General features: G+C 43.8%; 1 protein-coding gene across 1 annotated transcript; it reads left to right on the top strand.

Annotated features, from left to right (window-relative positions):
• Positions 1-3799: 3799 nt before the first annotated feature.
• LOC125513853 (protein SHORTAGE IN CHIASMATA 1 homolog) lies at positions 3800-11727 on the top strand. The gene is made up of 9 exons (XM_048679059.2): positions 3800-4225; positions 4388-4471; positions 4565-4654; positions 4744-4887; positions 5352-7297; positions 8227-8434; positions 8998-9729; positions 9847-11337; positions 11422-11727. Exons 1-9 carry the CDS (start codon positions 3932-3934, stop codon positions 11539-11541), a joined length of 5109 nt encoding a protein of 1702 aa, XP_048535016.2. The 5' UTR covers positions 3800-3931; the 3' UTR covers positions 11542-11727.
• Positions 11728-13654: the final 1927 nt, after the last annotated feature.

Raw genomic sequence — 13654 nt, 5'->3', positions numbered from 1 at the left:
TCATAGTTGCGTTTAATTTTTTCTAAAAGATCCCACCGGAAATCAATAGTCTTCTTCATAAAGGAACCAGTACAAGAAGTATCAAGCATGGATCGATCATTATGAGAAAGCCGAGCATAATAATTCTGAATGATAATTTCTCTTGAGAGTGAATATAACATTGACTTAAGCCTCCCCCGGGCTAGAGTGATACTTTCTCCTTGATGAGGCCAAAAATTATATATATAATTCCGATCACGATGAACTAGATGCATAGGATAATTTTTTGATGGAATTCCAATTTCAACCGATTTCAATTCCAAGATTCAATATCATCGCATAGCCTATACCATGGCAATGCTTTCCCCTTAAAAGATAAAGGGAAAACCTTCTTCTTAGCTTCATCTCTAGGTAAACCTGCAAGCTTAAACAATCCACAAAATTTTTCCACATATATCAAGTGCATATCAGGATGTTCGGTTTCATCTCCTACATAAGGATTAGCTAGCAGTTGTTCTATCATACCCGAAGGAATTTCATAACCAATATTTTCAGTAGGTGAAGTAGGTTGAGGGGTGACTAATTGTGGTTCCGGTCGAGGTGAAGATACCCCGAACAAACCCCTCAAAGGATTGTTTTCCATAGTAATAAGTGACAATAAATTTCCGCACGTAGTAACAATTTTTCCTTACCAAGAGCGCTTCACTCCCCGACAACATCGCCAGAAAAGAGCCTTGATGACCCACAAGTATAGGGATCAATCGTAGTCCTTTCGATAAGTAAGAGTGTCAAAACCCAACGAGTAGTAGAAGGAAATGACAAGTGGTTTTCAGCAAGGTAATGTCTGCAAGCACTGAAATTATAAGTAACGAGTAGTTTGATAGCAAGATAATTTGTAACGAACAAGTAATGGTAACGGTAACAAAAGTGCAGCAAGATAGCCCAATCCTTTTGAGGCAAAGGACAGGAAAAAACAGTTTCTTATAATAAGCAAAGTGTTCTTGAGGGCACACGGGAATTTCATCTAGTCACTTTCACCATATTGGTTTGATTTGTGTTTGCTACTGTGATAATTTGATATGTGGGTGGACCGGTGCTTAGGTGTTGTTCTTACTTGAACAAACCTCCTACTTATGATTAACCCCCTCGCAAGCATCCGCAACTACGAGAAAAGTATTAAAAATAAATCTAACCATAGCATTAAACTTTTGGATCCAAATCAATCCCTTACGGAATAGCACATAAACTAGGGTTTAAGCTTCTGTCACTCTCGCAACCCATCATCTAATAACTACTCCACAATGCATTCCCTTAGGCCCAAATATGGTGAAGTGTCATGTAGTCGACGTTCACATGACACCACTAAGGAAATCACAACATACATACCATCAAAATATCGAACACATATCAAGTTCACATGATTACTTGCAACAAGATTTCTCCCGTGACCTCAAGAACAAAAGTAACTACTCACAAATGATAATCATTCTCAAGATCAGAGGGGTATTAAATAGCATAATGAATATGAACATATAATATTCCACCAAATAAACCATATAGTAATCAACTACAAGATGTAATCAACACTACTAGTCACCCACAAGTACCAATCTATAATTCCGGTACAAAGATTGAACACAAGAGATGAACTAGAGTTTGAGAGGAGATGATGTTGATAGAGATTGCCCTCCCCAAGATGGGAGAGTTGTTGGTGATGATGATGACGATGATTTCCCCCTCCAGGAGTGAAGTTCTCCTGGCGGAATCGCTCCGCTGGAGGGAAAAAGTGCTCCTCCCAATTTCTGCCTCGAGACGGCGATACTTCATCCCAAAAGTCCGCTCCATATTTTTTCTAGGTCAAAATGACTTATATACCAGGAGATAGGCACCGGAGGTGGGCTGAGGAGGGCACAACCCACTAGGGCGCACCTAGGCTCCCTGGCGCGCCCAGGTGGGTTGTGCCCACCTGGTGGGGCCCCTCTGGTACTTATTGGCTCTAGTATTTCTTATATATTCCATAAAAATTCCCCGTAAAGTTTCAGCTTATTTGGAGTTGTTCAGAATAGGTAGCTTGACGTAGCTTTTTCAGGTCTAGATTTTCAGCTGTCGGAATTCTCCACTTTGTGTAACCTTGCATATTATGAGAGAAAAGGCAGTAGAATTATTCCAAAAAGCATTATTATGCATAAAAACATTATGAATAACAGTAGGTAAACATGATGTAAAATGGACGTATCAGGGGTCCTTGGGCTGCCGGTTCATCTCTCATGGGCCAGACAGTTGGGCCACTATTGATCCATCATTGGAAGGCCGAGCTATAAGCGATTCCGTGTTCGGGCAGGAAACCTCCGAAGCCTTGGCGTATCCTCCAAGTCAAGACAAGGGAGTTGGCATGTTTATCGCCTGATGGTAACCGACCATGTATAATCCTAGGTACCCCTACTGTCTATATAAACCAAAGGGTTTAGTTCGTAGAGGCTAGAACCATCATCCTATTTGTCTAGGGTTTAGTTCGTCCGATCTCGTGGTAGATCAACTCTGTAACTATCATACAAACACATCAATACAATAAAGCAGGACGTAGGGTTTTACCTCTTCGAGAGGGTCCGAATCTGGGTAAATATTGTCTCCGCGTTCCTTGTTCCCCATCGATCCAGGATCTACAACTCGAGACCCCCTACCCGAGATCTGCCGGTTTTGACACCGACAGCGAGAAGAACTGCTTCACCACCAGACTGTAGTCAGGTTGATCAGAAGGAGCACAACAGCAACATCGTTGCGGCTTGTCCTGGACAAGCTCACGGTGGACATGGCCTTCATGGACGAGCTCGTGGCGAAGGACAAGACAAGATAGAGTATCTTGCGTGCCGGCAGGGTGCAGGGCAAGTCGACAGACAGGGTGACGACGGCTTGGCCAAGACACGAAGCATGATTGGCTCGACGAGAATGACTAGTCTAGAAATTTGGTTCGGATGAGGAATGGAAACTAGGGATTTGAAGGGTGATAATGAACGAGGCAATAGGGACCTAAGTGCAAAGAACGCAACACTCCTTCCACATCAACCATGCCAGCTATGCATACGACCGTTTCGCATAATGCAAGCAGCCAGTGCAATCATAAGAGCATCTCTAACAGATACCGTAAAAATGGTCAGACCTTTAAATTTACAGTATAAGTTGAAAAAAACTCACCAAACAAATCCCGTAAAAAAAGTTTACATGTCCCGTATATTATCCCCTACATACCTCATATTTGGAGGTTTCGAGGTCGTTTTTAAGGAAACCCGTAAACTGGTCAACGCTGGGGTAGGCGGCCTGGCGGCGCTACGCGAGCATGCAGAAGAGCTTGGCAATGGCTATCTGGAGTGCCGCCGGAGCATGCGACCTGCCAGGGCGGCGCCGGATCAGCCGACCGAGCTTGTGGCGGTCTAGCACGGAGCCGGCAGCAGTTACGTGCGTGTGTTACGGCCAGCCAGTAACTGCATACGTGTGTACCGGCCGGTCGGAGTTCGAGTTCATTCGTGCGTGCTTCACGTGGAAGAAGAAACATGAGGAGAAAAAGAAGGAAAAAACTTTTACCTAGTTTACGAGGTCTTTTTCGCTCGATGCCGCACGGTGCCGCAAATTCGTTTTAGGGACCTGTATACTGTTTTACCGGACGCGTTTTTGCAGGATCTAGCAAGTTGCTCTAACGACTTCAATTTGTGATTTTCATAATAATATAGTGATCAAAGTGATTTTGCACAAGAGTACAGGTATCGTGCGTGTTTTTTAGACCATTTCCCTCACGCTGATGAGGCACCGCCGAAAGCAATCAAAACCGAGCTGCCCAAGGCCAGAGCACGGTCGACGACATCGCGACGACACAGCGAGATTCAATTTCAAACGTCTCGACATTTCAAACCAAATCACTCGCCTTCCTCCTTCCTCCCACTTCGTTCCCCGCCTCCCAATGCGGACTCGCTTCCTCGCCGCCGACTACTTCTCTCCGGTGCCGGCGGCCTCCTGCTCGGACCGAGCCCTAGCCCTAGCGGCCCTGCGCTTCCCTCCTCTTCCCGTCCCCTCCCTTCCTCCCGACCCGCGTTTCCCGTTTCCTCTCCCTTTCCCCGCCGCGGCCGACCTCCCTGCAGTCAGCATCTCCGGCGACGGCCTCGACTCTCTCCCCATATCCTCCGCGCTGTCCGAGTTCCTCGCGGCCGTCATTCCGCAGCCCCTGCCTGTGCCGACTACCCCCGCCGCCGACGAGGTGAGTCGGCTTTTCTGCGGTGGTTCGCGTTCTCTACTCGTGTTGGTTTAATCTAAGTAGCTCGGATTGGGGGCGCTTCGTATTGTTTTGGTTAATTTGGTTACTCTGTGAGGCAATTCGTGCGGCATTTCTGAATTGCAACGGCCTGGATGCTTCACGCAGGGATTGGATGATTTCCTCTACGACAGGGGCGTGTATAGCAAGGGTTTTAGCTCGAGGGAGTCTGTTGCATTGAAAATTCCTGATGTAAGTGAAGCTTTAATGCTTGTATACCCTGCATTTGTGGTTTCCCCCCTCTTTTCATGTAACATCTGTGAACAATTTTTGTGTTTATTGAAGGGATTGGACGAGATTAACCGCGAGAAGGAAGGGGAGGGAGACGGATCCATATCCATGTCAGATAGATCGGGGACCTCCACTGATACAAAGGTGATTACAGTTTGTTCCTGTGTTGTTCAATTGTGTTGTGACTGTTTCGTAGGAGATCAGTGTGTGATTTCTGCATTTGGTGATGTTAGAGATGGGAACTGCTGAAGGAGCACATATTTGAGGTTGCAGAGGTCGATCTCCCGCAGGTTTTGGAAGGTGCATCCTTTGGTGGTGACCAGTCGGGTGATGGTGTTACCTTATCCTTTCATGTTCCAGATGTGAAAATTCACTTGGTACTTTACATCATCTCATCAAAATTTCCAGCAGTTAGTTTTTTTTTAGAATCTACGTTGTGCTTAGACCTGCAGTTAGTTATAAGAGGCAGATCAAAATATTGTGTATAGAATATCGAGGTTGTGATACTGCTGTTCCTTTACTGCGTACTGTTACAGTTATATACGGAATGGCGTGAAGCAGGGTTCCCTTGTACCTTATGTATCCAGCATGGTTTCAGATGTAAAAATTTACATTCATCTTGCCACTGTTCTGTACAAGTACTATATATAGCAACCTCTATCATTACCATAAAGTCATATCCAATTATGTAAACCAGTTAAGGTTGCTTTCACCCATCGATTAGTGGTTAGTATTAGTATGTTGTCGGTCTGCTTCCCTTGTGTTCTCTTAACTCAAAGCATCATGATATTTATTAATACAATGTGCTCATAGTCCCATCTTCTATTTGAATTTATTGTAGGATTTCATTGATATTGACACTGAGATGACATTGAGATATCCAACAGAACTTGCGGAATCAATTTATCAAGTAGAGAAAATCCCGGTGAAGCATAATGATGATGAGGACCTTTTGTCTGCAAGAAATAGTAACTTCTCAGCGATTGCAGCATTAGATTGTGGTGTAGCAATACCACAACTGGAGGTTAGTAGGCATTCCTGGGAGCTTAATGAGTGTCCCACTAAGGCAGAGGTATCCAATATTTTTCATAACCTTGTCGAACATTTGGGTGAAGCACAAGTTCAGCATCCAGTGTTGAACTCAACTGAGTTCTTGAGATCAACTGATATGGACATGTTGGCCTTTGTTTCCAAAGATGCCCCATGTGCAGACTATCAAGCAGATAAACCAACGACAGTCAAGGCTGCAGTACAAATGGATCTTGTGAGGATCAATGATAATGTTCTACTTGAGAGAAACTCAGCACTATACCCTCTCAAGCCCGATGGGACCTTTTCAGACTTGCCTTGTTCAGTTCTTTTAGAAGAAGTAGAGATCATTGATTTTCCTTCAGAGGATGTCTTCAGAATGCTTGTTCAGTCAGATGCAGCTGAGCTGAATACATCTGATGAAATATTCAAAGACGACTTTTATCAAGCAAGACGTTTCTATGAATCAGTGGTTAGCTCTGAGTTGGTGCTGGTTGACGATACATTCAGATCACTACCTACACCTATTTTAACTGATGAAGATATGACACTGAGGTCTATGGTCCCCCCCATGGGAGAAATACTTAACTCCCTGAAACCACATTCTCTCTCTGCAGCCGACAGAATTTATTTGGACTGGCATCTTTTATTGGGAGGTCCATGCAACCGGGAGATCTGCTCTACCTATGCCAGCATGGTTGAGGAGGTAAAAAGTTGCCAGTTAAACTCTGAGCTGCAAGTCAGTTGTCAGCAGACATCAGCACTTGGCTTTGATTTTCTCGAGTATTTTTGGAGAAGTGCAAAGCACCAAGATGATGACAAACAGAACAATACTTATGTTCCTATCCCTCTACCTCATGATCCACCTGCTGTAGCGGAAACAGCTCAGAAATACAGACAAGAAAGTGATACTGGAGGCCACAGTCACATGAAAAAGTCGAGTTCAGAAAAGGCAACTTCCTTATTCGAGTCAATGTCACAATCCAGTGAACTAAATTTCTACTTGAATGTCAGAAGCGGCACCAAGAGAGGAACTAGTGCTCAAAGTATTTCTACTTTGGATATCCCTACTTTAAATGAAGAAGCAGTTTCTTTTCCAAGCAGGCCTAAAGTTGACAAGCTCATAGAAATTCATCCTGTCAGCCTCTCAGATTCTATTCGAGTCCTTATCAAACACATCCATACAAGCTATACATCTGCTTTGCAAGAAAGTGCATATTTGAGGCATACTTTCTCGGATGGGGGTTTAAGCATTTCAAAGCAGAAGCTTCTTGGACTGATAACTGAAGGAGGTTCAGATGGCCTTGATAGTCACTGTAAACACGGAGATAAGATGGAACTCATTGTACTCTATGGATTAAAACAGGTTGCATATTATCTATGTTTCTTTGGTTTGCATGCTGCCCATCTGTACATGAACAACCTGATTGGAAGCTTTGAAAATATTCCCGAGAGATTAAAAAATAGTCATTGTTTCATCGGCGAAGCATTGTGGAAAGCTGAGAAGCATCAGATTGACTCTCACCCATCATTGCATGACATTGAGATGATCCTGAGATCTAATACGTGTATCAGCCAAAAGATCCTTGTAGTTGCCGATAGAGCTTTCTGGCTGCCATTGGGTCAAAAATTAATTTCGATGAAGATGACATTTGTTGAGCTCGGTAAACACCCTGCTGCATCTTACTTGGATCCAAATCCTACAACTTGGGTGCTGGGAGGATTACCAAAATCAGACTGCGTTCTGCTAGATAATAAGTAAGTGCATATGATAAACAAATTATGCCAATTATCTGCTCCAGTTCTTGTTTTACTGAGTTCTACAAACCAAGTTACTTCTAGAAACAAATAATCTGGTTAACCTTGATGAAACAATTTCATGCAACAACAACAACAAAGCCTTTAGTCCCAAACAAGTTGGGGTAGGCTAGAGCTGAAACCCATAAGATCTCGCAACCAACTCATGGAACAATTTCATGCAAGCACTACCAAAATGTTCCATTCCATTTAGCATACAGAATGAGTAAACCACTTAAGGGAATTCATATAAGAATAAGATCCAATCAGCTGTGTCATTGCGGTATTGCAAATTGCAATCCACTTGTTTTTCGTGTCGGACCCTTTTAAAAATCAAAATGTTGAAACCAGTTATTCACAAGAAACCATAAAATAGTGGTTATAGTTTTGAACAGGCTGAGTGCTTTGCAACATTTGAACTTCACTGGAACCAAGTCTAAATTTGTTTTCAATCTTGTGAGCAAAGACGCGCATGCGTTGTATGAACAGTTCATGCATGTTTGTCACTTGGCTTTTGTTTCTAACTGATTAGACAGATTAAAATTTACAACTCAATAAGTATATTTGTAAAAGGATTTGGATTTTTCAGAAGGGCCAATGCTTTGGTACTTAATGAGCCATCTTGCATTTTTTGTTCCCATTGATGATTAAACTGCCCTCCCAAAATACTTTTGAGCCTTCACTTTTTTCTATTTATGTGGAGATTTTTTATGGTATATCATAACACATAAATTACAGGACATGCACAAGAGACAAAAAACTTAACTTTTAAGGTGTGAAAATTTGTAATAGAGTTCATTTGTATTTCTAGGTAGATGCCTCTTTTTTTCTGCACACATAATACTTTTAGTGTGACTTGTCAAATATTTATTTTGGTCTCAATTTTGAAGGAACATTCCAGCTTCATTCCCTTTCAGCGAGTTTGGCATCATACTGGAATATGGAGGTCCAAATAAATCATCTACCTTGTTGTGTCTGGCTCCTAAGTTAGAGGGTTTTCCACCACTACATTTCCTCTGTGTCAAAGTGGATGTTGAAGACCCTTCGCTTGCACTTGTTGAGGACAACCCTACAGACCAGGAGTTGAAAACCACATTGGTGATTGTCGATTACTTCTTCACACTTGCATTAGTTTGATCTTCTTATGTTGGTCATGATATTAGGAACTTATTGATGTTTTGGTTTTACCATATGTTGGTCAAGCTGTTTGGAAACTCACTACTGTTTTACCATGCACATGTTAAATATGAAAGGCCACCTGCAAAATGGAAGGTAGATGATTAGAGCAATAATGCAAACTATTACTCCCTCCGTTCCAAAATACCTGTCGTGGTTTTAGTTCAAATTTGAACTCTAACCACGACAAGTATTTTGGAAAGGAGGGAGTATTATTTTTGAACTTCATACACATCTACTAAAATTTGCAGAAATAAGCAACCGGTGATATGCAAATAATTATAGGTTTCTGAACCCAAGTTCATCAATGGCTGCATACTTTTGTTGAGCATTGGTTTTACATGCCGGATCTTGTGGGTGGTGTACATTTCATTTGAATTCTTCAGATTTTGTTTCTGAGACCCTCATTAGGGTGCTACCAATGGTTGATGGGGCAAAACATAAATGCCTACGAAGAAATAAGAATCCGTGCTGATTATTTGCAGGATACGGTTCTGCATGCACTTAAGAAGGATTTGCAAGAGAAGATGAGCAAGATGCGTATTGTTGATTCATTGAACTTTGTGCCAGCAACTACTCAACTGCAAGAACGGCAGGAAAATCTATGCAAACATCTCACTGCTGATTCAACAAAAAAAATACCTGCAGATGATCAACTGCTCAGACTAGAAAATTTGGAAAAAAAGAATATTGTTGATGCACATAATTTTGTGCCTGCAGCTGAAGAGCGGCACATAGAGGAAATGTTGAGCAAAAGAACTGTTCTCCATTCACGACATTTTGTGTCTGCACTTGAGAAGAGCAGCTCGACTTCTGTATCTGCAAATGTGATAAAAGCCCCACAAGACAATCTATCTGCTACTGACTTGCCTTTGAGTGTAAAAGTTGGCAGCATCATTCCTGGAAGATTATCTAACCCGGTGATTGTTGTAAATACTGGAAGTCACGGAAAGAATATGATTTTCTCTCGGAGATCATCTTATCAGCAGATACTATCTTTGGAGAAAGGAGGAATGCAGGTTGTGGAACGAGATGTTGATCTTCCGGTGGACCTAATACTCAGTGCTTCAGTTTGCTTAGTATGGTTTGAGACCAAAATCTTTGAGAGCAATGAATTCACAGCGTCAACAGAAGCATCTAGTATAACAAATTTTATAGAGACCATCGCAACCAACATTCTGATGTCAATTAGTTTCTGTTTCTGTGGTTGCATAATGGTAATTGGTTTTGAACTCCTGAGATTTTTGCTTTTTCCTGATAGAGTCATCATGGTATTCCTGTCTTTGAGTTATATCTGCAGTAACTGAACCGTTTCACTGTTTCTACTTTTGTAGGTCTTTGAAGGTGAAGCTCACTCCCTTTCTTCTGTAATGGAGTCATCTGATTCTCTATATGCTGCAGCTGCTAGTCTGGGCATGAACCTGCAGCTATTCTTCTCACGCACCCCCAAGTCGGCAGATGAGATAATTCTCAGTTGCATTAGGAATGTGAATAGGTTGAATAAAGCTCCTTCTCCAGATATACCTGAATCAGAAAGCTTGGCTGAATCATTTCTCACAAAATTCCCTTCAATCAATCCCTTGTCTGCATACATTATTCTTTCTTGTGGAGGCAGCCTTGTGGAGTTCCTCAATTGGTCACATGAGCGCCGCATTCAGGCTATTGAAAAGTACCTGTTGTCTCCGCAGAGCATTTCTCTGTTCAATGCTTTGTGCAAATTTGGTGAGCTAGGTGAATCTAAGTCTGTAATGACCGATTGCTCTTCTGTAGATTCAGACATCTGTAGTGCATTGTTGCAGTCTCCAAGGAAAAGGAAAAAGTGTGCCTCACAAGCTTTTGCAGTACCAACTAGTGATCGCCTCCATCCCGATCCTCTAAACCGATTGCCTGGTAACTATGTGGAACATAATGTATTCTCACAGCCCAAGTTCAGGAGGTGCTCTGATGTGGAGGATGCAATGCCTCAGTTCCCAGAGGTCTTTATGTTTGATCAAAGTTTGAGTAGGGGAGGTGAAGGGGTCTCTTGTGTACCAAGAGAGCACGATACTGATGCAATAATTGGCAATCAGATCATGAGTGATCATTTCAGCAATGGTTTGACTACAGATATGAGGCATTATGACCGAAGGGCTAGCGGTATGGTCGACACATATGACATCTCTTGGCAACCTGAATCAGTGGGTAAAGAACGAATCAAAAACTCTTTTCCCCCAAGCAAACCATCATTCAATAGAACTTACAGTCATCCAGTATTTCCAGCTGCATTGGAGATCAATGATGATACTGGTGACTGGGACATTCCAGGAGGTACGCATCGCACGTGGAAGGGTGGGGATAATTCAACTGCTTGCAGAAATGAAATGGGCAGCAGATATCGTGAACCAAGAGAGGAAATAATTCAGAGTCCAGGAAGTTCGCTTGCTTTTCTGAAACAGGATTCTGGCTCTCATGCAACTTCACACGGCTCAGGCTGGGAAATGGATTATCTAAGGCAAATGAACGAGAAAAGAAGAGCACGTCAGGAGAGATCAAGATGCAATACACCAGCAATGATGTCAAGCTCGAGGATGAGGGATGGTGCTTCCAAGATTCTAAGTCCTCCACCTATTGATTCCTTCAGATACCGAGGGGATAGAGAAACTCCTTTGAGGGATCGGAGCCCATCTGTTGGGATTCAACGTTATGGGAAAGCCAGAGAAGGACCTAAAGCGCATACCCATAGGGCAAGGAAAGATTTCAAGATGCAACCAAGTGCAAGTCATGAAAACAGGAGGGAGCCGTCCATTGATCCAACATGGACTCCCGTCGACAAGAGAGCGAGACAGGTATATATGCTAACAGACTCTGATGCCATAAAACTGCTGCTAGTGTTTACGCATAATAAAGTTAATCTGGATGATTTTGTGCAGAAGCTTTTATTTGCAACTCACGGGAAGGAAAAACAGAGCAAGCTGATCTGGAGAAATCAAAATAGCCCTGGCATTGGGTGTGGCTTCCGGAAAAGATACCGGGAAGAAGAAGGTATGTAGGTTAGAGGTCCTCGGTCCTTGATGTAAATTAGTGGTGATGTTTTAATAATTGATAAAATATATCCCATGGAAATATGTGTTAACAACACTTTTTAGTATGTATGTATGAACTTTGTTGGAGGTAGAATGTGCACAAAGTAATACTCCCTCCGATTGAATACGGTGTCACTTGTCCATCATTTGATAGAGGGGACAGGGAATGTTTGTCTTGTTCATTGTTAAAACTGCAAGGTTCATCTCTCTGGTGTTTGCTTACGTTTGATCTGATTTTTACACTTGAGCGATTATACTGAAAGATGTCTCCCTTTCTCAAGCTCGCTCACCCTAGCTATTTGTGTCAAGAAAGCAAAGCCACCATGTTCGCATTACGTACTGTTCGCTGACTGGATATGCCGGCCAGCCTCTGCAGATATGTTGCTCTACCTTGTCCAGCTACAGGAACGATTTGAAATTGTTGTGACTCGCGTCCGACTTGCTAGCCGTTGCGTAAGATTCAAGGCCTCGAACCCGCCACCGGCTCGGAGTCGAAATCCGACACCGACTCGTCTTTGTATGCGCCTTTAAAATCAGGAACCGGCCCTCGTGGCAACGCTGACCTCGCGTCGAGTTGGATCGTGTCGAGCTTTATCGTTCTCTGCGCTGCTTCAAACAGCGCGAGCTTTGCACACGGCGACCAAGACCGATGCAGCCCGGAGGAGGCTACGCGCCCCGTCCCAGCACGGCCCCATCCGGCGCGTACTACGTCCACGGCGGCGCCTGCTTCCGCGACGGGAGCAACATGGCCTACCGCCAGCCGCCGCCACAGCAGCAGGAGCAGATGACGCCGCAAAGGAGGGAGGCGGTGCTCATGGAGGCCGGCCGCCTCGCCGCGGAGTACCTGGTGGCCATAGGCGATCTGCCACCACATGCGCTCCAGCACCACCAGCACCGCCCGCCGCCGGCGCCGCTCACCTTCCAACAAGGACCGTTGGCATTGCCCCGGCCGCGGCCGTTCCAGGAGCGCCCGCTCGCGAGGCAACGCTTCGGGTTTCTCCCGCCGGCTTCGCGCGACCTGGGACGCCCGTTCGCTCCCCGCCCGTTCCAAGGCCGGGCCATCGCCAAGCGGCCCCGCCCGTTCCTGGGGCGCCCGCCACCGTTGCATCCAGCACGGTTCCCGACGCAGGCCGCTTTGAATGATGCGCCGGCGGGGGGTGGAAATGGGAGCACCAGTCAGCCGGTGTCGCAGTCGGGTGACACGGATCAGAGCTCCGAGATGAACCAACGCTAAGGCCAGATGGTATTCTAGCGTTTGGTAGTGATATCGGCCCAGCTATATATATGTTCACAAGCCGCACGCAGTGGCACAACTCTGTAGGCCACTATTCATTACTAGTATCCTTCACTTCCTTTTCCTTATTATTCTCATAGAACTCCGAATCTTTTGTGTGCATACACCTTCGGACTGTCTTGGAGGATAGCAAACATATGTAAGATAGCTACAATCACAAAATATTTAGTGGCAAATCAGTGACATGTTATTAGGAATCTATATTGTTTTGGACTTTGGAATGCACGTTTCTGATCACAAGTAACGGATGACCACGTGGTTTTGATCTACTATATGGGGTTCTGCTTAAGATGCAAGGCAGAACAATGGATTGCACCTTCGCATTGTCTTCGAGGATACCACACATGTGTAGTACAGCTACAAATCACAAAATACTTGGTGGCAAATTATTGACATGTTATTAGGAATATATATTTGTTTTGGAAGCACGTTTCTGATCACAACTTTGAACAGATGACCACATGGTTTTGATCTATATATGGGGTTCTTATCAAGGATTTAATATTACTCAGTAGGAGACTCCACTAGTAGAAAACAGGGCTTTCGTTCGGGTCAGATAAGCCCATTAGTCCCGGTTCTAAAGGGTGCGATGCCATTTAGTTCCGGTTCGAGATTAGACCTTTAGTCCTGATTTGAGACATGTTTCTTCGAGATGTAATTATATTACTACATCTACTAGTTAGGAAAATTAAAAAACTTAAATTTGGACATGTTTTGCAAAAAAGTGTCATGAAAAAGTAAAACGGCTATAACTTTTGCATACGATGTCGGAAAAAAACGTATAAT

This window comes from Triticum urartu, chromosome 6A, assembly GCF_056163025.1.
Source record: "Triticum urartu cultivar PI428250 chromosome 6A, HENAU_Tu73, whole genome shotgun sequence".
Classification (NCBI taxonomy): Eukaryota; Viridiplantae; Streptophyta; class Magnoliopsida; order Poales; family Poaceae; genus Triticum; species Triticum urartu.
This window is presented reverse-complemented; position numbering and strand designations above follow the sequence as displayed.

Coding starts and splice junctions, on each gene's coding strand:
- LOC125513853 (XM_048679059.2), top strand. CDS start 3,932: ATGCGGACTCGCTTCCTCGCCGCCGACTACTTCTCTCCGGTGCCGGCG. Junction 4,226..4,387: donor CTACCCCCGCCGCCGACGAG/GTGAGTCGGCTT, acceptor TGCTTCACGCAG/GGATTGGATGATTTCCTCTA. Junction 4,888..5,351: donor CAGATGTGAAAATTCACTTG/GTACTTTACATC, acceptor AATTTATTGTAG/GATTTCATTGATATTGACAC.